General features: G+C 40.0%; 5 protein-coding genes across 5 annotated transcripts in view; 2 read left to right on the forward strand and 3 right to left on the reverse strand.

Moving 5' to 3' along the window:
• Positions 1-1,812, reverse strand: part of LOC126563544 (protein dead ringer) — a 97,264-nt gene extending 95,452 nt beyond the window's left edge. Inside the window, exon 1 of the mRNA XM_050220190.1 lies at positions 1,694-1,812. Coding sequence (XP_050076147.1) covers positions 1,694-1,765 — 72 coding nt within the window. The 5' untranslated portion in view covers positions 1,766-1,812. The remainder of the gene's footprint in view (positions 1-1,693) is intronic.
• LOC126562792 (craniofacial development protein 1) overlaps positions 1-26,145 on the forward strand; it is a 170,308-nt gene extending 144,163 nt beyond the window's left edge. Inside the window, exon 2 of the mRNA XM_050219376.1 lies at positions 26,130-26,145. The gene's annotated coding sequence lies outside the window, so the exon portion shown is untranslated. The remainder of the gene's footprint in view (positions 1-26,129) is intronic.
• The window catches only part of LOC126563527 (uncharacterized), a 387,646-nt gene that overhangs the window by 308,135 nt on the left and 52,496 nt on the right, over positions 1-27,015 (reverse strand). The window lies entirely within an intron of this gene.
• LOC126562593 (replication factor C subunit 5) overlaps positions 1-27,015 on the forward strand; it is a 431,263-nt gene that overhangs the window by 245,308 nt on the left and 158,940 nt on the right. The gene's annotated exons all lie outside the window — the stretch shown is intronic.
• LOC126562834 (GTP-binding protein Rit2) lies at positions 18,025-20,334 on the reverse strand. Its single transcript, XM_050219423.1, has 3 exons — positions 20,148-20,334; positions 19,077-19,537; positions 18,025-18,150 (listed from the first exon to the last, which is right to left on the reverse strand). Exons 1-3 carry the CDS (start codon positions 20,332-20,334, stop codon positions 18,025-18,027), a joined length of 774 nt encoding a protein of 257 aa, XP_050075380.1.

Raw genomic sequence — 27,015 nt, forward strand, 5'->3', positions numbered from 1 at the left:
TTCGTTACCTTTGTTTTTATTATTACCGTATTGGTTACCCTCACTGTCTCTCTTTCTCTCTATTTCCCCCTTACCCTCCCTTCTGGTCTTAAGTTAATTTGTATTAATTGCTGGATAATTGTTTTGAATTAATTACCGCGGATATTGTGTACACCACCACCAGCCCCATTCAACACCCCTTTTTGCACGAAACGCGACGGGTAGACAGTGGGCAACAAACAGCAAAAACCGCAAACACAGGCCTTGGATTGGCATTTCGAATCGAGCTGAAACGAACTAAACTTTTTCCCTCAGCACACACACCACAACGGCGGCCAGAACCACTTTTCATCGTGCGTTTGGAGTTTGTTTTTCAGCAGTTCGTCTTTTGCCCTTGCGTCTTTGGAGCATTGTGGAGCTTTGAACGGGACCGGACAACCCTCTTCCAAGAAGTATATCGCGTTTTTTGTTTTTTGACCAATTGCCCAACAACACCCGTCACAACATCGGGCCGTCACCGACGTCACGCCGTGCTCGATAACTGGTCAGCTTTTCCTTTGCTGCAACGGCTGCACACTGCAAAAGGCTAGAAGGTGGTGCTCATTTCACTCATGCAGAGCGACTTTTCCACCCTGGGAGAGCTTCATTTATATTTATATAAATCATAATTATGCACAACCTCCCCTCGTTTTTTTTTTTTTTTGCGGCTCTCCTTCCGCTCCAGACGACTCCCTTCCCGACACCGCCATCTTCTCAAGTAAGTTGCCTCGGGATAGGCATAAACCTTAATCCCGAATCGTCGTCAACCGTTAAGACCGAGCCTAAACAATAGCGTTACACGCAGGGGTGATAAATTTGCTTCCCTTGACTGCGTGTGTACGCCAAGAAGTCGTCACGGGAGACGCTATTTGTAAACACATCAGAAAGGTCCTCCTTCTTCTCGCGAGCTTTAGGCTGCTTGTTTTACTTACAAGAATTACTGTCTGTACCTTCTGTAGGAAAATATGACGGGGTAGAGAAAGTAAAACACATTCCTGCTAATTTGCATTAAATGCGTATCGAGTTTACATTTTATTTTACATGTTACATGTCCTTGAGATCGGTGACTGTTGTAAAAGCCAAAACAGGAGAAATCTCCATTAAACAAGGGTCTGTGGACTGTCAGACTTCTTCTGTCTGCTTTATGGTTTAAAAGATCAGTGCCAAGAGTTTTGCTAGAGCCCAATTAGTCCAACTCCAACTCGATAAGGTTTTGCAAAACCTATAAAATGTGCTGCAATTAAAATTCCATTCCTTCATTTACACACCATTATGTATGAGGTTAAAAACAGGAATGCTGCTTTTTGATACTCAAACAAGCTCAGGAAATCCCAAGTCGTATAATTTCTGGTTCTGGATATATTTTATCTTTATTTACTCGAAGCTGGACAGTTAGTCGAGTCAGTGAAGTTGTAAGGATGTGAAGCTTTGAGCCGTTTAACTGCGGGGAAGTTTCTGATGAGGACATGAGACTCATGAGGGCATAGTAGAAGCAGGAGAAGTCGTTCTCCTTCTCCAAATACAAGATTGATTTGGTGAGTGACAATTGTGAGTAAATTAGGACTCAAGATCCAGAGGTTGTTCTTGGCAAAGTTTATCTTCACTGTAAAAGTAATTACCAAAGAATCTTGCAAAGAGAACTTGCTGATGCTGTTCCATTTGCCATCCACATCACACTTACCAAAGGTGAATCATCCCCAAGGTCGGAGTCTATGTCCCGCTCCGTACGGCACACACTTGCCTCCATCGCCGCGTACACCGGCACGGGGTCTCGATTTTTAACCCGAATTGTGAAGCCTTTTAAGCACGCGAGCTACGTTAAGTGAAATGCCGGAAGAAACTGTCGTTCTTTCACAACGAACCACTCGTCTTGTAACCCGTTCTTGTAAGACTTATCTGTGCCTATTATTTTAACGTTTAATACAATTTGGGACTTTCACACACAAATAGGCCTCATAGGGCTCATTAGGCATACTAGTTTTGCTTTGACTGGATAGTCACTTATACATATAAACACTTGATCATTACAAAAACGCTTGGTGTGAAAAAAAAAAACAATGTTTCTACACTTAACAGATAACTTATCTCGAAACAGAGATAAAACCTTTTCTACTCGAACAAACATTTAACACTAAATCCTGAAAATGAATCCAAAATCACATTCATCGCATTCGAAAGGTAAAATTCGTGTCTAAGTCGATATCCTCCATATTTAAAACGGTACACGATCACACTTAGATAATTCGATCAGGACACAAGCCAAAAAAAAACAAAGCCACTACCACCGAGAGGGAGGGAGAAAGCGTTTCACACAGATGCAACAATTCCCAACGCTTAAGCAACCGCGGCAGCGATTGCTTTCCCGTAATTAATTACACACAAAATTGATACAAAAAGTCAAAGTCGCTGCCATTCCTGCATGATGGATTAACTATCATGAGCTCGTTGTGCACTAGATGTCGTGCCAAAAACTGAAAGACACACTCGCACACGCGCTTATCCACTGGTCAAAGTGCTACCGTAATCTTGCAGCGGTGTCCTCTAACGAAGTGACTAATGAACGAACGAAATTCAGCAAACAAAAAACAAGCACGTTGGACGGTAAATGTTAGCAGCCGTTTGCCGTAACGAATTAATCGTCTTTTCACATTTTTGTTACTGGAAGACGCTACATTTGGCACTATCCCCACGGCACACACGCAGCCGCCACTAGTGGATAAGCTGAACCTGATCGGTTATCTAATATGTCAATGTACGAAAAGAAAAGGATAATGGACGGCGAAATCGAGCGTACAACAGACGAACTGATGACTGTTGTGAGGTTCTACGAAATTAATTAATTATTAAAATAAGATTAATTTAAATTAAAGCGTAAAGTTTTCGATTTAAACGTTAAAAAACGACCTCCCTACTGAGAGGTCCAAGCACTGAAGTTAATCAATTTTAAGCTCTAAAGATTTTATCGTCCCCAACTCTGTCAAACGTACTGCCACAAACACGTTTCTTATCAGACTGAGCGTCATTTTCCGATGTGCGATTCCCTATATAGCGAGCATAGCGATCGCTACCGAACGAACAGTGAAAAGGATTCAGCAAGGATTCGATGACCCCCAAAAACACAGCATCCCCAAAGGTTAAGTTCCGCGTTCGGGGAACAGGCTTTACGAAACCTATTCTAGTCTGTTATCGCGTTTGTTTTTTGGGGAGGAACAAACAAACCAACAACAACAACAAATTCACAGGACCTACCACATGGATACAAAACCGGCTCTACACAGGACCACACAGGATGCAGTTGCGTAAAAGAAATCTTACCAAAAGGGTAAGCACAACCAGCACAACAGCGAACGTTAAGAATTCATTTAACACCTTTTCGCGCCAAGCTTCCGTGAGCGTCCTTTTTTTTCTTTGGGCGCGATGTTAAACGGTGCTGCGAAAAAAAAAGACCAAAATGACAATTTTTGCCAACTACAACACCCTTTCGGGGTGCATTTTTTCTTTTCGGTTGTTGTGCGATGTTCGAAACATAAAACAAAGGATCTGCCAAAAAAAAACGGTACGTTTCCCTATCGGCAGAAGTTACTGCAGCCAAATTCGTCTTCTTGACGCTTGAAGCTGGAAAAATGGCGTCAACTTACAGTGGCGCTGAAGTTTTACAGTTCAAAAAAATAGTTTAACTGCAGCTTGCTATTGATACGGTTTGGAGAAGGTTTTTGAACTCTTCTGAAAGTTTTTTTTGTTTGTGTCTAGCAAACATATACCCGTAGCGCCATACAAGACCACCAGAAACGAAGATTTTATGTGTCCATAAAAAAAAAGGGCAAACACGATCATGGTGCCGGTTTGCGTTGGTCGATATTGCAAAATTTCATGCATTCGTAGAAATTTGAAGCATTTGGTAGCTGCCTAGCAGATTCTAAACTTTGATGAAAAGTTTAGCCTTGAACGGACAAAATTGCCTCTTCTGCCACAGGGAAATAAGGAAAGATTTAGTCCAAAATGATAAAGTTTACAAGAAGTTTGTTCAGTCCAGACCAATTGCAAGCTTGCCCGCGATACCAAAAAGGCTATTTAAGATTTATTAAAGTTTAATAAACGACCGTCAATTCTAGTATGTGAGGCAAAACGGGTTCAATCGTGGACTCATATTGTGATTGGGGTTTAATCATTCTGTAACAAAAATACAATTTAATTAACCTTATTTTACCTAAAAAATGTGGAATATTCCTCCAAAAAGGCAGAATTAAAACAGTTTTTAGTTAAATTTAGTCTAACAAAGCGGCCAGACCATTCTTATGAAATAAAATTAAAAATAGTTTTTGGAGGTAGTGAGGACTGACTAACCAACTACGTGGTATCGCCAAGTCTTAGTAAACCATTCGATGGCCGGCGTGATCTTAGAAGGTCGTTAAGCCAAGAAGAAGAAGAAGAAGAAGAAGAAGAAGAAAGTTTTTGGATCATTTAAGCAGAAGATTCAATTTATGAAGCGATAATTATTTCAAGCACAAAGAATCATTACAATCAATCGTTCTACACCTGCAATAATCTGCTAAAATAGTGCATTGAAAGTACTTAGACTCTAGTTGTTTCGTTGGTAGTATTTTGTACCTTATCGAAATCCACAATATGCTTTAACTGTAACTGTCTAAGAGACATAAACTCGCGCCATTATTTATAATTTTTTTTTTTAAAGCCATAACAGCAATAAATTGCTATAAACTATTTCGTTCATTGGATCAAAAACAAATTTTTCTGACGAATTTCTTGGCCACTTTGACATTCAAAAATTATTATCCTTAAGTCCTTTTCTGTTGAAAAAGTGATCACATTGATCTACAAGCTTTTTACAGAGTTTTTGGTTATAGTGAAATTGATAAATTTGATTTGTGCGTAAATTTAATATTTAAATCGTTGCAAATTGCCCATTGACTTTTAATTGGTTGCGTTTTATTCATTGCAAACTTTCTGAAACCATTAAGGCCCTCAAAAAAGTAGTTTGTTTGTTTAAAGTTTGATAAAGTCGTAAGCTGCTTTGCCTTCACAATCTACTTATTTTTTAATATTATAAATACTTCATATAAATATTAAAAAATTCATTGTATTATTAAATAGTACTGTGAAGTATGAAGTAGTTGACATAACTTCACACGACAGGACCGAGATTCATATCCCATCCGTACCTTCCCCCCGTAGTGAAAACTGATTGTCTAAATACATGGTATTTGACAGCAAGTCTAGTAAGCCATTCGATGACCGGCGTGACCTAGTAGGTGGTCATGCCAAAAAGCAGAAATTGTTACGATAGGGCGTTGATACGTCGTATGAAATAGTAAATAAAAATAAATAGTAGAATAAGCATTTACAACACAACATTGGAAAGAGCTAACGAGGAATTCAACAAAATTACTGAAAAATAAAAAATCTGGGTAAAAATAATTACCTTGTCGTTTAACAGCTGAAATTATCTTGAAATCACTTGCACAAATGTCAAAGTTTCACTAATTCAAACTCATTTCCCTTTCAACGTACACAACGGACAATTTCATGCCAACAATCCACACCAATTTTAGGGAAAACACTTCACTTCATATCACAGTTTTGTATTATGCACTTACAAACACAGAACAATCTAATCACAGACACAGGATGCACTTTCACACACGAACACACAACGTTTCAATGTATTTTTAATTTAAAACAATCTCATTTCTCGTTTAATAATTTTCAACGTGTTTTCCATAGATGGAATCTTCCAAACCGGTCACCAAAAATAGAATTCACGCACACGGTACACGTTTCACACAGTCACTTTCACTCTCTTCTCTCGTGTAGGTTTAGGCCGACCACTAAGCGACACTACCTTTTTGTTTTGCTTCCTCAAACGCAACGATGTGCACACGCACAGCTAACGTGTCGACAGTTGGCACACACAAATGAGACACACTTGGTGTCACCTGGTAAACACACGCACACACGACACGTAAAGCCTACCCGGACCTAGCGTCTTCTTCCTCGGTACTCGACAAGTACGGGAACCATGCGGCTGACCGTCTGGCTGTATGTTTTGCAAATGCACTCAAATGTATTATCTCAGCCTCGGTGCCTTTTGTTAACAATGCAATTTTCCATCGTTTTGTGCGTGAAAAGGTGTCGCGTCTATTGCGATTGCGAACAAGCGACACACCACGCACCACTACTAATCGCGGGGACCGGCAACGAATGAATGAATGAACGCGCGTTAAAGGGTACCACGCGACCCAACGCCAATCCGTCGTCTCGCTTTCTGGCCTTCCCCACCCTTTTCCCCCCTACTCCTACACTCACTTTCTAGTCACGAGAGCGCAATAACAACGTGCACCAAATCACCCTCATACGATCCTCACGACGATCACTACTAGACTAGGACTTGGACACTATGCGCCTCCTCAAACACACACGCACACACACAGCCAGGCAGGTGTTGAAGTGGAACGGTTGCGTACATGGGAACACACGCGTGCTTATTGATAAACAGTGTCGTGCGAGATCGCGATCGATCGAACGTTACATTGTGTGGCAGCTTCAGGGATATTACGATACGTAACTACTACGCAACCGACAGCGAACGAACACACTGAAATGAATGCGAACAGACGGCGCCGGCCCTGACGACTGCTTCCGCGAATGGTGGTTGTTCCGACTGGCGGTGGTCCTCAGCTCGTTTGTGCTGAACGGGACCTTAGCACCAACACAACCGAGGGCTGTTACACACGAGCGGTTTATATTGGGTGCGGTTTCAGTGTGCGAAGTGAATTTTTGATGCTTTCTCACTTGAACGCGTTCCAGGGTGAAAAACTGTAGTAATCTAAAAATTTATAGAAAATATATTTTAAAGAAATGTACATTTTTTTCTTCATACAAAATATTGAAATAAGCTTATACGAAATATTATATTAGTTAAGATTGAATACCTTATAGTTTTAAATGCTTGTTGGAATTAAAGACTTTGATGACTTTGTTTAAGTTTCCTGCATGACGGCTCATTGCCATATGATAAGAATATTATTACATTAAATATTAAATCATATTCTCTACCCACAATAATTGATTTTATAACAGAAAGTTTGCACAACTATAAAATTATTCAACTACACCAGTTTGTCAACACCTATGTAACTTCATTAAGGATAGTTTTCTTGTGCAGCAAAACTTTGTGTAACACCCAATGCAATCAAATTTTCCTTCAAGCGAGAACACACTCACGCACACCACCAAGAAGCAGCAACACGTTTTCCGGCACCCCATTGTACTTGTGAAAAAAGAAGGCGTATTATAAAATGCGTTGCCAGTGAGCGTGTGTGCTCACGCTCATCAGTGAAATTTAGCTCACCGAGCTCAGTGGATTTATTCATGAGCTGAAGGCTGTTTTTCTCACCGCGCAGAATGATGAGCGTGATAAAATCTGCATTAATTTGATACGCCTTTGTCGGAAAAGAGCTTTTCAATTGTTCCCTTTCTTTTTGGAATGTTGTACAAAAATCCATGTTTTAATATTTAAATTAGTTATTTAAGTCAAAATATTTACAAACTTCGTTAAAAGATGTGATTGCAACGACGTTACTCGGTTAGAAATTAAAGTGAATTTGTTTCTATCACGCTTTCTCACATACCGGTTAGAGCGAGATGACTCGATTAGGGCCCAACCCCACCGCACATCCGCAACAAGGGTGGTTGAAAGTAAGTTTGCATTTGTGTATTTGAATGTTTATCGTCTCGTCGGCGCGCGTTTCTGCTGTAAAATCATTCTAATTATTCATTACACCCTCTCCCACTGTAATTCTTTACCACCAGACACTGCCATTTTGCCTACTGGAGCAAACGAGATAGAAGCAAACGCAGAGGAGGCATGCGCACTCCGGGCTACTTGATTTTGATATGGCAATCAATTGCATGTGATGCACACCAACGTTGCAATGGGTGGTGTGTACACGATCATGTTACGTTGTAGCCTTGCAGGATGTGCGAGATGTGCATATGCCCTGACGGTTGATACATGTGTCCATTTGCTTCGTAATTCCGTGGAAAACCTTTTCCTTCCATTGGGAATGAGCTTTTTTTTTTAGCTGACCCGTACACTGCAGGACACCGGTTAACGATGGATTTATTCGAGATCGAGAAAGCAAAAGGACTGTGAAGTTTCGGGACGGCGGCAAGATGTGTGCCACATGTTTTGTATGCCCCGATCTCTTTCTCGCTCTATGTGGGTTTTTTTTTTTAATTTTCTTTCCCTCATGCCGACGAACGGCAGCATCCTGTTGGCTTTAGAACGCGTCCAATTCTTTTCCTTGGCTTGTTTTGGCATTTTTTTGTCTATCCATGTGTGTGTTATTCATCCTTCTTGCGCTCATCAGTGTATGCAAATGTGCACAATGTGTCCCTCCTTTATGTATTGAATCAATGACAGATCCCTCATTCGTTGATCGCCTCATACCGATCCGCTGGCTTGAGATTTATGGATGAATTATTTCGTCTTTATCATCGTCGCATATTGCGTCACATTATAGAATCTAAATTTTTATTAACTTCATGAAAACTTCATGCCTTCAACAAGACTTATTGTTATCGGCTTATCGAGTGGATCGACAGTTCCAGAGTCCTTTCAATCCGGTAATGAAAGGAACTGATTGTGATGAACTAAAGGATTTTTTTGAGAGAATTTCTATTTTTGAATTGTTAAGTGCAGCCATATTTGATTGTACGATGTATCCCTTCCCTTGTTACCAACAAGAATTACAGCTTCCAAAAACACATGCAAGTATTTATCAACATGTTATGGTCATAATAATGATCTTGCCGAGAGGACTCTTTGCAATAGGTCGATCAAGATAGGATGAATGACATTTTGCATGAAAGATTTTTGGTTTTCCAGCAGTGTGGCAGTTACGAAAGTGATAAAGTTACCATCAAGCCCATCAAAATTGTGCGATTTAATTCCGCCACAACTACCAATATCCTCCAAATCAACATTACATAAGCGATCGACGAGATTCAGCTTAATTTATGGGCCAGAGTCCGGGAAAGCTGAAACTAATGCTACCCTGTTTTTAAACCACGTAGTCAAAAAGTATGTCTTTGCTTCGGAGAAATGGTCCAGACAGCATTTGACGCACCGATCTTCTCGTGTTAGAAACCATGTGTTATGTCGAATAATATTCTAACTATGATCAAATCAAGTTTGAGTACTGAAACAATTATTTTTTTGTATAAAAATGTATGTAATCGTAAATAACAATTCGCCAAATCTTGTACCTCTCTAATGAAGAGATCGTAAAATTCCACCCCCAAAAATCCGCCATATAGAGCACTAATTTAGCCCAATTCCCCAAACGCCCTCAAATTGCTAATTGATTGCATTAAATGAAAGTGCTAATCTGTTTCGCGTAGAAGACTTGCGGCTTGGCGTCATGCAGGAAATCGGTTTTATTCTTCTGCGGCTCTCACTTGGGCGCACAAAGTTTTACGATTTCTACCAGCCGTGGTCGTAAAGCTTGCTTCCCATCCACTGGGCGGACGCACCGGACGAATGTGCCAGAATCTTGTGTTGTTTGGATAAGCACAATTCATGTGAAATAACGAAGGATGTGCTTCAATCTACATACGAAGCGGATTTTGTGTAAGGGGAATAAGATAAACAAACGAAGAAAAATTTTTTTTTACCTGTTAAATTCACCAAATATTGCAATCAAACGCAATCAGAAAAACAACAACAAAATAGAGTACTTTTCTATGCAAAACATTCCAAGCAACTAAAATCTGCAATCAACGTCGCAAGACCCGTCACTAGAATTGCATTTTGCAACGATTCGCTCGCTAAATGGCTTCTTCCATTGATAACTGCCGGTGGAAGCAGCAGTCAGCCTTACGAACGAAAGTGTCCATTCATCATTATGCAAATGGGGGGCTTGCTGATGCAGGGGGGGGGGGGGGGGGGGGGGTGGATGCTTCGCTTTCGTTAATTTGACTTATCATTATTTATCTCACTAATTGATTTTCTCCGACCAAAGCCAAAATGACGTGCCCGTCCATGCTTTGGCTAGCGAGCCGTGCAAGTGAGACGATGTGTTTTGGCCTTTTCATGGAAAATTGGAATCGATCTATCTATTCGCTCGCTTCCTCGCTCGATATCGGGTAATTTATCGTGCGAAACCATTAATTGCTTTCCTTCGTGCGGGCGCTTTCGCTGTGAAGTTATTTCACTGCCGAAAGAAATTCCTTTCCCACTTTTGGACGGAACATTGGACGGAAAGGTCGGTTTGTTTAATATGAACCAACAAAATCATTCTGTTATATATACTCGTGATCAAAATGAGCAGAAATACTTCCTATCATTTGTACAAAAACAATGTTTAAAACGAACAAAATTCAAAATCGCTTACAAATAAACACTCTACAATTTTGCCAATAATTTCCATTATTTCAATATGGTTAGGTCTTTCACGCACCGTACGGTACCTTCATCCTGCTGATGATGATGGTTCGGTTTGTCTTTGCTCTCTGGTATTCCTCTTGGTTCTTTTGCTGGGCGCGCATTAATTTCCGTCTAACGCTACTAATACCCGTCTTCGAAGCGGGAAAGACCATACGATAGGAATGAATTGAATGAAGCAAATGCTTACAGTAAGCAACGCATTTTCAAACAGCTAAGTGAAGTTATGCAAAATGTATATTGCTTTATGTTTAATTTAGTTTTAACCTCTAACTTTGAAGCAAAAAACCTAAAACAACCCAACTAGTGTTCGATTAAAAAGTCATTATTAAAATAAAAAGCTAATAGAGTCCTTTCTTCATATTGTATTCTTTTAGCACATCGAAGATCGAATACAATTCCAACCCAACATTCCATCATCAGAACCTAAACCTAAACAAAGGTTATAAATTACTCATCAACACAGAATAAAAAAATAGTACAATCTGCATTTTTCTGCAAAGGTACCCATGCAGGATGAAGACATTAAGAATCTGCATGTGATAGACCAATAAATCCATAAATCATTTTCAAAATATAAAAATCTTTGATGTAAATGCTAAGGCCTGTCGTAATAACAGACAAACTAAAAAATAGATGGTCCCAAATTTCCCACTGGCGATTCTGCTAAAACGATTCAAGCCATTCAAGGAATACATTAAACATGCCAAACCTCGTTTAAGGAGGAAATTCTAATTCCAGTCCCAGCTGGAACTAAATAGTGGCAGTGCACTGTAAATCGCTAGTTCTCATCCTGCTCCATCTCAACCAGCTCTTCATCCCCTTCACGCTCCTCTCCCTTCCGAAGTGCCAGTCGATCCGGCGCTACTTCACGATTCGTAAATGAGGTTCTGAGAACGATTTTCCGGACAGCGACGAGTATCCTTTCGTATCGGTAAAACTCCACATCCACTGCCAAGGTAATCGGAAATGGGACGAAAGGGTGGAAGTTGCTGTGGTAGTGTATGGTGGTTGCTCTAGCTCTAAGATAGCAACGAGCGAGCGTCTCGTTCGCGCTGTATTTATTTATATTTGATGCTGATGAGATGTAATTCATCTTTCGAATCATTAATCACGATACCGATTAGGTACCACCGTTTCACTTTGAGTATCGCCCGCACCAAGCAACAATCCTTGCCATCAGCAGCGGCGGCCGTGTGGGTGGTGGAGACGAAATGGCAGAGCGATGAAAATGGGAATGATTGTCTTTTTGTCTGTGTTTTGTTATTGCATTCTTTAAAACTAAAGAGACTGATTAGTCGAGTTTGCAGGACTGAAGTGAGAAAATAGTTCAATTATAGTTGATTAAGAATGAAAGGTGCTGTTATTGTGCATATTATAAACAGCGAATAAAAGAGTATATAATTGAACTCAACAATGAAATGGATCCCATTGATATTAACCATTAACCTAAGTGTTGGTAAAAACTTTTGTTTTGAAAAAACAAAAAGGAAAACTGTTTTAATTTATTAAAATTCATCCCCCATGATTTATGCAGCCCGTGATAGCATACAACACGCATGCAACATTAGCTTGCTATAAATCTCACGTTATGGTACGGATTATAGCACGGCTGAGGGATTGCGATGAAGTATACCTCATTTTTAATTTCAGAAGCAAATCATGCTTATATGATTAATTTATTTTGAACAATATAAACCAGCCATTATTTGATAAAGAATTTCATAAAGCTTGCGATAACAATGAATTACGGAAAGCTCAACAAAAAAAGGAAATTTGCTCTGATAAAATGTGCGGAAATGGGTGTATTTAATATTAAAATTTAGAATTCAACAAACATTATTATAATAAAGATAAATTAAATCTTTGATAAACTAAGATTATAGTGATGTTTTCAAGGCATCGTTCAACGTTCAAAATAATGCAATAATGTTTTTACTTGGTTGTCTGTGAAGAATTGATTTGCTTCATCAGTCTACTTTTTTTATCTCAAATTTCATAAACTGACTGTGTCAACCCTAAAACAGTGGTAAATTGTATTTTATTGAACGAGATTACATCTGGAAACGCCAATCCTGCTAAGCCATAACTCAATAAGCTAATAATTTTATCATTGCTTACATGCAATTTGGGCCTCAAAGAATTGGTCAATTTTGGCGCGTACTTCCTTTTTCTCTCCTTCACTAGCGAACGAATACTCTATAGCATTTCGTTGCAGCTCCACTATCTGCGCATCGGAGAGTTTGAATGTATTGGCACATATTTGAAGCTCTTGCGATAGGCTCGTTTCAAACACGCCAAAATCATCTGTCTGATAGCATATATTTTATTAAAAAAGAGTTAGTAAAATTCTGGAATTCATAGACCTTTTCATACTTACACAAACACACACGGGATGGTTCATTTTCAACAATTTCGCCACATGGTGAGCTTCGTAGGAAGGGACAGTTTTGCATTTTACATTGCTCGTTAGGCAACATTCGAATGGAATTTTATGTTCACTAGCGAAGGTAAGATTTTCCCCTGTATCGAGTAAAAAAAAATATAAATGATTATAGAAAGGAAAAATCTTTTTCCGCCATACGATCTACCTACCTTCGATGAACGTCCCATGTCCAATACGGTCCACACCCAGTGCAAACATTTCCTTCACCTCTTGCACATCCTCAAACTCGCCACAGTGTAAAGCCAAACGGAAACCGTGCTTCCGCGCCTTCTCCAGTGCTGGGACAAAGTCGGCAAAATTTGTCCCAAACGGATTGCCGCTCAAATCGAAACCAACCATCGTGCCGGGATGGAGGGCATCCAGTTCGATGGCAAGGTTAACGTTTTCCATCGCTTCCAGCACACCCTTGGATCGATCGATTGACGGTAACAGTTTAACAATGATTCCCGGTTGATTTATGGGAGTTTTGCTGGAAGAGATAAGTGGTATAGTTGTATAGGTTGTGGGTATGCGCAAATGGTTATACTATTCCCAGCTAACACCTTATCACTTGCAGCACGGTAGAAAGATATTCTCGCTTCGACATTTGGGCGGTACATTTCGGCGTTGTTCGGAGCTCTAGGTAAATCACGTTGTCCTTGGCAAAATCTTCAATGACACGCTCTGTGGCACGTTCGAGCGCATCCGGACGATCGGTCAAATCGTGTGCGTATTGGAATTTTTTGAAACATCTGAAAGGATAGGAATAAGCATAATGAATAAACCGCACTCTTTCCTTGGCCCAAACCAACGATGTTCGCTTACTCTTCCAGGGTGAGCGATTCACCGTGCAAAATTTTGTAAAAACAATCATCAATCCCGATCGGCAGCTCCTTGCCGTACTTCAACTCACGCAGCTCACTCAACGTACTGTTGCTGAGCGATCCGTTAAGGTGGGCGTGCAGCTCCTGCAAATAATAAAACGTTGAAGCTTGAGGCAACCACTTACAAAGCTCCGCGTTTTACTCACAATCTTTGGCAATGAGCGGTAAAACTCCATCCTGCGAAACAACTTGTCCTTCCGCTTGCAGAAAACCGGCTTACTATGTGCCGATGAATGCAATGCAAAACAAATCAAAGTGACATTTGATCGAGGCAGAAAAATTGGCGCCAACACAGGTTGATGTTTGAATTGACCGTTGAATCGATAGAAGATGATTGATCAGGTATTGCGTAGTATTGCGAGATATATAAAAATGCTAAACGATCTATATCCTAGCAAATGAAGTTAATCGACGGAACAAAACGGATACACCCAACCATCTTGCACATGTTCTCTGCTTCATATTTATTATTGGTTCCATATTCTTAACATTTGTTTTTTTCTTATCCCAGAACAATTTGTCTTCTACGGAAGTAATCTTGAATGCCTGCAGCAGACTTCACCTTTACATCCACATTTGTGAAACTTCAACTTTCAGGGCTGGAATCTCACCACCATCTTTCCCTGCCCTATTCAAAACTGTTACAATTACTTTTGGTTTTCTGAATACGCACATGAGCTTTGAGGAGAGTTGGGATGGTTGTGAAATTGCGCTTTTCCACCATCAATCACGGTCTGGCAGTTTTGGCGACCTGTATATGTATTATTCTATTCCTTCCGTGCCTCAATGAGCGGTGGTGGATATGGTGATCGTACAAATGGACACACTGGTTCCACTGCTCTGAGATAATGGCTGCCTAATCAATACGCTTGTGCTGTTGATACAATAACATTTGCTTTCTTTAACAAATCTTCTAGAACTCTCTAGCTTGACACATTTTATTCCTTTGATGATGATACCGTTTCTAGCACGCTCGGTTGTATGTGTATGTTTGCTCACTAGCAATATGTAAGCCTCGCTACGTTCACTGCTTCACGTTCCATCTCTAACAATTTGCTTTTCAAAAAACCGTACTTTTAGAACTTGATTTCTTCGTGTTTTGCTGCTGCATCGTAACAAATGTATGTTTATCACCATTTTATGTTGTGTTTTGCGTGTTTCATCTCATGATCATCATTTTATACAACACTTAAATCAATTCCAGTAACAAGGAAACAGACAGCAAATATCGCACACGAAGCGTCATACACAAAAGCTAACTGAATGTAAAACTTGTACCATTTTGGTCGCGTAGATAGGATGTGTTTGCATTTCAATTATTGTCGCTCGCTGGGATCAATATTAATGTACTGAACGAATGGTAGTATAGTGGAGGAAAGGGTACCAAAAATGGTGACGTAATCGATTGTCTTGAAAGAAATAATCTATGAATCTTCAGTGTAGCATGTTTGCAACAGCACTGAACTAAGAAAAGAGGTAATTTTCAAACAATATCCGATTCATTCTCCGACCTACACATAGTGCGGCAGGAAAGTAATGCGAAAACTGTTACACCTTGAGTATATTGAATCACAGTTTAACGAATGCCGAGTAAAAGCCCCCGTACGCCAGCAAACGTGATCAACAAGACTGGGCGGAAAATTAACGAGGAAGACGTTGTTCACGCAACTTTTAGAACCAGAATGTGTTAAGAGGAAATTGTTTTCTTTGTTGAAGAAGTCCAAAGAAAATGGCCGTTTAAATTTAAAGACGTTTTGTGGGAAGGCTTATGCTTTTAAACCTCGCGTTAATTGGCTTGGTGGTCTGGTCTCATTGACGCAACAGTTCAACATGAACACACAAAGGGTATATTGTGATTTTGAAGAACCATATTTTTCACCTTAAGGAATGTTCTATGAAATACATCCGAAAAAACGTTACAATACGGAATTTTTATACTAGTTTTAAATGTTCGCACTACTTTCCTGCTACTATCCTGTGTGAGATGTTACTTTCCTTCTATCTTGGCGTACATTAGCATCTTCAATTGTTCCTACTCTTTGCATGTTTTGTTTCCGTGGGGGTAAGGTTTTTTTTACTGGCTAATTTCTCCTATTCACAGACTACTTACTGGACGATGCGCTACGCATCGCTATTGCATGTGTGTGTGTGTGACACTAGTTCATTGGTTCTTTTGCTGGTGCGCTTAATAATACTATGTTGAGTTTTGTACAACAGCAAGCTCTAAACAACTGCACGTGATACGACTGAGGATAAGACTGTGTGTATGTGTAGGTGGGGGGAAGGATGATGATGCTGGGTGTGAGGGGTGGGTCGGAAGAACATCTTCTACAGTCTACATGTTCACATTCGTTCGTTTTTTGGTTTAGCACAAGATTTAGATATATTTATATATGTATAACATGTATGCGTTACGTACGATCTGCTATTGCTTTCGATTGTATCTCTGGTATGTGCCCGGTTTTTTTTTGTTTATTTGTTTGCTGACTTCACGATCTTTGGTTTGTCGTTGAGAGTGAGCTTCTCTGTATCATTCCAACGATTTTAAAACGGAATAGAATTGTAAAAAGAAGTCATGTTATTGTAAAGAAATTTAACCTAATCATAAAACATTATACGAAACAATTGATGATTAAAATCATTCTTTTAGACATTCTTGAATTAAACTATGACATACATGTTTTTACTTTTAAAATTATTAATCCGTTTTTGAACCTCAAAAAGTATCTCAATCTCGCTGGTCTGCTTCACTTTTTACTAGAAACAGACTAGAAATCTTTTAATCAGGTCGAAAACCTGCCACTTCTTGGACCTATATAGCTGCTGCATGACTTTATCATTAGTACAAATATGTTATTATTTAACCCTGTTTGAATACTTTTCTGTTTTGTGTAGTTTGTTTAAACATTGTGGTTTTTTATATGGTTTGATGAAGAAAACCTGCGGTTTGCATCGAGAATAAACTGCAGAAAGCGATTAATAACGTTATTTAAATTATACATAATGTTTAAAATACTATCTTACATGAAATAATTGAAAAATAATGCAATAACAAAATAATAAAAAGTAGTACTTGTTTCAGGGAAATCAAAGAACTTTGATAGTTTCATCAGTTTTTGTTTTGTTTTTGGCATACATCACAGATATTTTAGTTTTGATAAGTTTTAGTTTAGTTCAGTTTGCTGCACATGTGTACATTGAGTAGAGCGTTTGTTTTTTTCTATTTTTGGTTTCATTTAAAACGTACATGTGATACAGATTTGGTAGGAGAGTTTCCATTTCCATGGCCTTACACGGGTAAGGATGTAACGGGTGAGTGATGGACGATGTTTTGTAAACATTACCACAGGATGGTAAAATATTTTAGAAACAATAAACTAAAGATAACGGTCACTACCAATTTTATACATGCTACATTCTATGAACGTTCTTCTTCTACTGCACTAGGTGCTACCTTTCTTCCTTCTTCTGGTTACGGTTACAGTACCACTTTTTGGTAATCCCTAAAACACTCGAGACTAATTATAGTGCAACCGTGCACACACGATACAGGGAAGAGAATTCTGCTAACTTAGTTTGGGATTGTGGAACGTATGTAAAGATTCGTTGACTTCGTGTGTTAACACTAATATACTCTTTCAGATCAATACTGCTAGAACAAAGTTGGTTTTCTGCTGGTAGGCTTCTCCCAAATCAGTGATTGCTGCGAAAAATCCCATAATGCTAGATAAATGATAATTGAAAGCAATGCTACTCTACTTCCTATAAATGCGTCGAATAGCGTCTTCCCCGGGCTGTTACCCGATGCTGTGAGCTAAACGGGTGTGCGCATCCGGCATATTTCCCTTCGTTGAATTTCTTATACTCCATCTGCCAACAGTGTCCTAAGGACAAAGAGCCTTATTTTACAGTTATATAGGGGCTTTTGTTGTTTGTCCATCTATCCGTTTGCTTTGAAAGCGACACAACGTGTGATAAATAGAGTTTCTTTTTTCGTTGCATCGAAGCGCCTTAGAATAGAAACCAATGCAACTAAATATGTCCAACGAAATTGGAAAACGAAGCAAAACAGCACGTAGCTCTATCGATGGGACTTTAGCTGGGGCAATGAGCATCGCGTAAAACGTGCCATTTTACAATCCAACCACCACCTTGCCAGTAACAACAACGAGTGACTCATCGCGGAACTGTTTCCCGGTTTTGCTCCAATGTTCTCCTCTGTCACACACCTCTTATTGATTGATACCGGTAGCATTTCGTCGGCGTCTAAAGACGAGCGCAAATATTGACCGTAACCGCCACCAGCGGCTGCGCCGCCTTGGGTGTATCTTTTCCGAGCTTGATCCACCGTTCAGTGCCTGCAATAGAGAGATATTTGGAAGGATTAGTTGGTAAGCAGGGAAGCAAACATAAAAAGCGATTCTTGGAAAGGGTGTTGATATTAATGGCAAAATTTTGTTTTTACAATTTAGCTAAAGCTTACGCGGGTATATTCTTGGAGGTCTGCAAGGAAAATAAAAATTCATTTGTTGTCATACATTGGATAATTCGTTCATGGTTTGACTGACTTAGTTTGAAACGGAGTGCCAGAGTGTACCCCATTAATCCTCATGAGAATTTCATATGTAATGTATGTTTTGGATTATTCTTAATCATTTTTCAAAACGAATTCCACTCCATTTAGGACTGTTTTTTACAGTTAGTTGGGTGACCCGTTCGGCTGATAGCTGCAGTAGTAAGTATTCGATTTTTTCCAGATATATCCGCAACCTTAACAACCAGTTTCTTCTCTGTCTTGGCTACCGAAGGATATGGTCCTAGTGTTGTATAGGTTTGACCAAACAATTTTATTAGTCCTTGCTGAGGTCTCTTCGATCGAAAACGCAATCGTCCTCTCAAAAGGTGGCGTCAGATGCTCAAGGACGTACGAATTGTATATACTGATTTATGTACATCTTGTTCAGGACATTCTTCACCTTACAAGTCGGATTCATAGCAAAAAAAATCTTGCATTTTCACACGAATCCGGTTCAGTACCCGAGTGTATTTTAAAGTATTTTAAACTATACCGTATGGGATTAAAATTAATAATGAAAAACAAATCCTCAATTACAATTGATTGAGATAGCGATAACTCTGTCATATTTGGTCTGGTCATAAAGGACACAATACAAAAACAACGATGGACAATTCAAAGGATAAAAGGATCATAAAAATGAAACCCCTTTGAAAACCTTATCTTTTATAGTGTTAAATATAATAAAAATACATTTCCATTACTTACCCGCTGTTCCTCCTTTCGCCTTATTTCACGAACCAGCGAGAAAAACGCTTCGTCGATGTAGTGTCTCAGGGCGGCGGACGTTTCATAGAACGGGCAGCCGAACTGTTTTGCCAGCGTTTTGCCCTCCTCCGTCGTTACCTTCCGCTGCGATTGCAGATCGAGCTTGTTCGCCACCAGCACCAGCGGAATGTCTTCCGTTAGCCGGACGCGTGCGATCAGCTTCCGGTACTCGGACGCTTCCTGAAAGCTGTGCCGATCCGTTACCGAGTAGCAGATGATGAAACCTTCCCCACACCGCATGTACTGGTCACGCATGGCCGTAAACTCCACCTGTCCGGCCGTGTCCAGTATGTCGAGCAGGGCGGCCTCCCCATCGATAACGGCCTGCTGCTGGTACGAATCCTCAATCGTCGGATCATGATAGTCCAGGAAGCTGTGGCTCACGAACTGGAGCGTAACGGCTGCAAATAATGAGCGACACGGTCGCAAAAAAATGGTACAAACACAACAGGGTTAACAGGTTAGCTATTTTAGGCATCCCATCACGTCTAGTACGGCGAATGGATCGGCTAACAGGGAACGATATCATCGATGACGCACGTCGCCAAACTTCGTGTCGCTCGTTCATCACATCATACGGTAAACAAAAGGTGAGCTGGAAGGATAAAAAAAAACCCTCCGAACCCTCCAAACCCCAAAAAGAACCATTCTAGCATAGTGTCCTTTCTTCCTAGATCTATCGTCCGTTCGTTCGTGTCGCGTCTTTCGGCATTGCCATTGAAACGAAGACAAATGTTGTTGTGTCTCGCTCAACAGTTGGAATCCGGGCACGGTGGAACGGGACACGCGGAGGAAAGCGAGTGCTAGAGACCAAGCGTGGATCGATAATACTATTCACGTCACTCGTTAATCTTCCCCCGTAAACAAATGCGTGCGTTGGCGGTGTTTGCGCTTTAACGCCCACCTTGTAGAGCCATTTTTTCTACGCTTGCTTCGCACGTCTCCAAAGGGAAACGCATAAACCACATCAAGGTGAAACGCACAGCCAGGAGTTGGATTTCCATTGCTTACCCGACTTTCCAACGCCTCCGTCGCCCAGGATGACTATCTTGTACACCCGCAGCCCACTTCGGGTGGTTAGCGGGTTCGTCGGTTGCTTGGAATTTTCTCCGCTGCCATCCGTCTTGACCGGATTGTATTCGATGGATTGGGCCCGATTTTTCTTCCGTGCAGTGCAGCCTGAAAAGTCGCCTGCCATTCCACCAACGTCGGCACGTTGTTCTTGAAGCTCGAAGAAAGGGCAATTCTTACTACGGATTCGTCTAGCTTGGCGTGTTGGTATGCGTCTGCTGGTTCTTCAAACGATCCCGTAACGTGCTGTAGTCTCCGGCTGTCTGAGTTATCCTTTTTTGGAAGATCGTGCCTCGATGCCGCTTAACACTCAACTAAAGTAGTGTAAACAATGTACACATTTCGTTCAACTTCTTCACTGTTGTCACGCACGGCCGGTAAGCACACTACATTCTTCGCAGGGACGTTCGCGAGATGTTGACCATCCTTCCCGTTCAAGGAGTCACTTCCAATTCGCAAGGATGTCAGGTGAAATCCTTGCTAGGATACGCAACGTTTGCGTGTGTATATGTGTTGATTCTGGCTGTTGTTTTGATTGACGTTTGACGTTGGGTTGCAAAATTTGACGGTGCGTTTATTGTGTACGTTTCTGGGCTTGTAATTTTGAACTACGAACTATGGGACATTCAGAAAATACCGGATTTCGCTACATATTGCTTTTTAAATCCATTAAAAAAGATTGCATTACGGTAGTGTAAATCATTATCTAATGCTACAACAGTCGTGTAAATAACTCAAGGTAGAACGGCTTCGTCTTACTCATAATTTACTTACAACTGTTGGCACTACAATCCCTTTGCGGGCTTGACATGTTTCAGCAAGTCAGCGCAGTCGTCTGCTAATCGCTCTTGCCCAGCATAAACCCAGAATGGACATTCTGGCGGACAAATTATCCATATCCTCTTTCACATGGAAAATATTAATATAAAGCTGGGCCTTCTATTTCTCCCTACTAGTGGGTGTGTTTTGTCTGTTTATAAATTCTCTTTATTTATAAACACTACCTAGATGATGTTATCAGCATTATGAAACCAATTGCACAACGACCCAAAAGTGTCCACATCTGCAATATTTCATCAATGTCTGCCAACATTCTACATGGGGATTTCAAGAAGAAGTTCTTCAAAATGTTCACTCCCGAATTTCGGATGTTCATTGTTAATTCAGGTTGATAAAGCAAACGGGTAATCCTTCTCACAAAACCCATATCAGTAGCAAAAGATCTTCGAGTATCCTTCTAATGTCCATCTTGGTAAAGCCAAGGATTTCGTATTCTCGCTGTTCGTTGCATCTTACCAGTAAGAATTTACCAAATTCCTCATTTTCGTTATTATTCAAAAATACGATTGAACTGTTTCTCTTTTTTTTTTGAAAACATAGGTTTATTTCCTTTTACATTTCATTATCCTTTTTTTTGCAATCTGCGAATTCATTTACATAATCGATAAAGTTTTAAAAACATCTTGTCCGAGGGATTTTTGTTTTGTTTCTCTTGTCCCGTTTCATCTTTCCCACACAACTCTGGTGCTTTCCTGCCTCTTCTACTAGCCCATTTAGCTTTCCTTTTTTCCCCATTTTCGCAGAGCGATTGTAATAATAGCAATTAGTAGTTTACTAAGCTTATCAAAAACCAAGAAAAAAAACAGTTCCTCCATCTGTGTATGGCTCCCCCTCAACACTTCCATCGGTAGTTCTTGGGTCTCTACACCAACCAATTCCATTATCGGTTCCCATCCCATTTCTTCTCATATCCTCTTTTTTAAGTCTCTTAAATCGGCAATATGCACCAAACAATACGCGCTATAGAATTTGATACTTTTTTTCTTGCGTTTTTATTCAGTTACGAATGTCGTGTGTTTCACCGTTTAAAACACAAAATTGTTCCTCCTTCCACTTTCTATCCGTTTTCCGTGTTACCGGTTTCTCATTACAAAGCGGTTTTGCGGCCGTTGCTTTTTTTAAATTTTGTTTAATAATTAGTTAATTTTTATCTATGATATTTCTAAGATGTAGTGGCGCCATTCGTATGAGACACTGTATGTGTGTATCTGTGTATGAGAAGGGTTTAGCTGTATTTGAACACTGCGCGCGCGCCAGATGTTTAACCACGTGTTTAGTGTACCGGTTCGGTCCGTCAGCAGCCTACATGCATGTATAACATGTAAGCTTGCACATGTACTACGTTTCTGCCCCTTGTTTTGTGGTTTTGGCTTGAATTTGTATAATTGATACAGAGCTTTGAATAATTCTAAAAAGTATCTGTGAAGTTCGGTTTGCTCACTTGCGTGTGGATGTGTGTTTAATTTGTTCGTCCTTCTCTTCTTTCGTTTGTAAATGTTTATTTTTTTCTTCTCGCCTGCTTCTATTTCTCTATTTATGTATATATTTACCATCACAAGCGTAACGCCAATCTTTGATTTGCACACAGTTTGGATTTTTGTTTTATATTCATTTTTACTTCTTGATTGATGCACTATACAGCAAAAAGGTGGTAAATTTGTTTGGGGTTTTTATTCTCGTCTCTCTTTCATCTCTTCCACACAGCTGTTTCACTAGCGTGACACTTAATTGTGTGAATATGTGTGTTTCTCGAAAGCAATACAACTGTATAATGTTAAGCTATGATGTTCTTAAGAATTATGACCATGCGGACACCATGGTTGAGGGACGTCGTGGTAGAGGAGTTTTATGCAATTAATTTTCGGTCTATAACAATCCGTTGGTACAACAAAAAAAGGCGACAAAATTAGCTTTTCCTCACATCGATACAATGAAATACCTCGAAGGCGAACAAACATACAGTTAACAGAAGATTAAAATGTCGTAAATGAGGCACGCATAGGGCGTTCTACATGAAGAAGGGCACGTTTTATAAAAGTATTACTTGGAAGGAGTTACGGATAAAGTTTGCGAAATGGTAGCGGTTATAACAGAAGGCATTAGTTGGTGGCTGTCAGAGACCTCGTTTGTCTGTGAGGACTGTGATGCAAGATGTTGTAGATTTCAAAATTCATCCTCTTCTAACGAGTTCCCATTCTCGTGTACCAAGAGAGCCTGGCATCCAAGGACTTGGGCTTACCGAAGTCTTCGTATTCAAGGATCCTTAGTCGATAACGGCCCATCGACCAAAACGAAGCGTAGTCGAGCACTCAACGTCGTCCAGGGGTTCTTGTCTATAAAATAAGATGAAAACGAGGAAGAACAGTAAGACCCCTTCGGCAAAATTGCTCGTTTAAGCAGATTTTCTGCTCTTCTTACTGATATTTTTGTCAAGGAGATTTTGTAGGAAAAGAGCTATGTTCAAAGAGTCTTTTCAATCTCATGCAAGTGTATTTGCCTCCATTACACAAACTACGCAACTCCTTCCGGCAAAACAAATTAGCTTTTTTGTTTGAATCAAATATATATACCCAAGACAAAGAAGTAGCATAATTTCTTGTTATCATTTTCGACTCCTAACTACCTGCAAAAAATGGTGTCCGGTTCTGTAAGAATCGTTAGAATCCATCCACACAAAAATACACATCACCACATTGGGTGGATGACTCCCTGGAACGGGACTACGGATAAGAGAATAATTCTTTCGTGTATCGGTCCACTGCAAAAAAAAAGAACATCGTCGCGTCATGTGAGAGTAAATTTCAATAGCTTCTGTAAAAGGCCTATCTCTCTTCTTTATCTAAAAAGCGTTTTCTTTCTCTCCTCTATGTATATGGATCGTCTCTCTCTCCAGTAACCAACCAGCGTTTAGTAGTTGATTTTCCAAGTGTCCTTTAATAAATCGCCCAATAGGAATAAAAGTAGTTGCGCAGTAGTTTTGTAGACTTAGTAGGATTAGTAGTAGTAGAAATAGAAATAAGTATAGTTCAATACGAGATGCGTGTAATTATGTGTTTTTTTTTTTTGCTCCACCCGTACAACCAGTTGTGAGAGATTTCATCAGTCCAAATAAATGTCTACCATTCTTCCTCACACAATTGTGACGGGGTTTTCCAATAAAGTTCGCTCCATATCAGTGCTTGCTGATACCCTTTTTTTCTACATAAAGTCGTTCAAAATGGCAACTATTAATCACCCAGCCATTTACAAAGATACCCTAAACTGGCCAACGGATTATTTGTCGCCTTCCCAACTGTATGTACGTGTGCGCGTGTGTTGTGTAAAAAGGTTTAAGGAATTATAAAAATAAAACATTTGGTGGGGAAGTTTTGTAGACTATTAGTACGAGCTGTATTTACCACAAGATTAAACCCATAGATCCTGCTATCCAGGACGATATCCGGTAGGAAATTTTACATTTAAAAAAGTCTGTGTCTTCTGGGGTTTTGTTCAGGAATCTACAAACATCCTCCTCCCATCAGCGCAATACGGGCGGCTACCAAACAAATTGGGGAACGCAAGGGACACAACACACCAATTATACACGCGACAGCGATTACAAAGATGATATCTTGCTTTGCACACAATGCATCCTAGAGAATACCGCAAAATTACTACTTAAATATATATGCTAAAATACCCGATTTTTGTGTTAGTAGTGTGTGTATGTGTGTAGATTTCTTCTACACTCCTGCAACGCTCCAAAAAAGATCCTGATCACATCCATATTTAGCGGGGTACCGACTGGCCGCGGGCCCCGGAACAAAAAGACCTGTGCAAGAGGAGCTGAGTTGGGCGGCATTGTGACGAAGGGGGAGTGTATACAGAACATCAGAAGATATAGATCTCCTGCTACTAGGGACAAGGACCATCATCTTTGTGCCTTTCTTCGTAATCGTTTACAGCGTAAAACTTCCGCCCCGACAAACAACGTGGTCCAAAAGTATCTAAACATCACTAATAAAGATACAGCTACATGATACGTACACACCACAACGTAGAGATGCCAACTAACCGAAAATGGAGTTAGCAGGAGATAGATGGATCGTTCGCACGTAAAATTTTTAACTCTTTCGATGGATGATACGATCCAGGATGTGTGTGTGTGTACGTGTTTTGCTCCGAAGTATGCTGATTTCTTTGGCTTCCACCACGTGCAATAACCCAACTTTCTTCGTTGAAAAATACAAGGCATTTCGCTGCTAAAATGATACAGAAACAGAAATGCATAAAGATTGTTATCAATACTTCTCTACGATGTACGTTTTCTTCTGACTTCACTCACCTGCTCACTTTTTCCTTGTCCGATTACAAAAAAAAACTCTCCAACGAAACACAGGACACCTCCGGAACACGAGAACAACGCACCTCGGAAACCAAGGATGGCGGCACAACATCTACCGATCCAAACAGAACATTATGATGTTCTTCAATTTCACATTTCGATTAAAAGTGGCCCACCAATAGCTAATTTCCCACCTGAAAATCCATTTACCACCACCACCACCACGAAGACGACCGGGATATCGGATTTAAAGTTGATTTTGTGTTGATGTTGTGTACATGTGTTTTTGATGTTTGCTTTTTTGTTCATTTATCATTGGTTAGAATTTATTCTTCTGCATTCCGTTTTTAAAATTCTGACTCTTCCTTCTTCTTTCTTCGCGGTTGCGCTAATCTGCCGTGTTTGTTTCTGTATGTTTTTTTTTTTGTTTGTTTACCCTATTACTATCCTAAATCCGTTTCATTTCTCCTCCTCGTGCGCTCATCATACTGTTCGCCTTACAAATTGTTTCCACCATTTTTGTGTGTATGTGTGTTCTTCTCTTTTCGCGTTTTGTTCCATCAGATGCCAAATCATAGTATATATGCTCCACCCGTCGTCGTGTGTTTTTGCGGGTTTTGTGTACTGGATTGTTTAAAATTCAAATCCACTTCACTCCTGCTTACAAAAAAGCCGACGACGGCTTCTAACAAAGGGAAGAATCAACATTCCGCGCCAGAGAAGACGCAACCCTTGTACCAGCAGCAGCAGTAGGGGAGATGTTGTGGTGTGGTAATTTTTCTACTGTTGGTGGTAGTTGTTAAATATGCCCGCTTTTAACCTCAAATAGCACACGCTTCTATCTATCGTTATCGTTCGATCATAATCTCTTGCGCGCTTATTGCAAATTTGAATGGAGGGGATGGGCTTGCCCGGATCTTCTCCCGTAAATATGATGCTAATAGTGCAAAACAAACGATACCATGGGGGCTCCTGGCTAAAAAAAGAATCATATATGTGTGTGTGTATGTGTGTTGATATCGTGTCTATATATGCGTCCTCGTATCCCTCCCCTACTCCCCTCAGCGTCTGATGAGCGCTTTTTGACGATTTCTTTTGCTAACATTTATGCCTTCTGTTCTTTACACGTCTTAGTCGTTTTTTTGTGTGCTTTTGCTTTTTTTTTATTCTTCTTCGTCTTCTGCCCTAAACACATACCATCCCACACACCATGTTTTACTTCTTAATCGCTTACCAAATAGTTAATAATAAAAAAACACATCTAATAGATGCCATCATCATCTTATGCATGCACGTATTATGTGTAAATGTAGGTGTGTATTATGTTGTGTAGATAAAAAAAAACATACAGGGAGAGTACACTATGGAACCAAAGGGAATAGGAGCTACAATGTATGAGAAACATCATGACGATAATGAACGTCGGAAAAAAATGGCTTCCGAAATTTTCGCGCAAAAAAATCCCATCTCTCTCGCCTCATTCACCCCCCGTGTGTGTTCACGCACAGCAGTAACCTTTTCCAAATTCAAAGCTTCTGTTTGATGGATCTATTAATAAAATATGATTATGAAAACAGAGCAATAATATTGCAATTGTTATATTAAAGTGTGCTTGGCTTTCGCTAAGTGTTATTAGAAAATGAC

Source organism: Anopheles maculipalpis, chromosome 3RL, assembly GCF_943734695.1.
Source record: "Anopheles maculipalpis chromosome 3RL, idAnoMacuDA_375_x, whole genome shotgun sequence".
NCBI classification, from domain to species: Eukaryota; Metazoa; Arthropoda; class Insecta; order Diptera; family Culicidae; genus Anopheles; species Anopheles maculipalpis.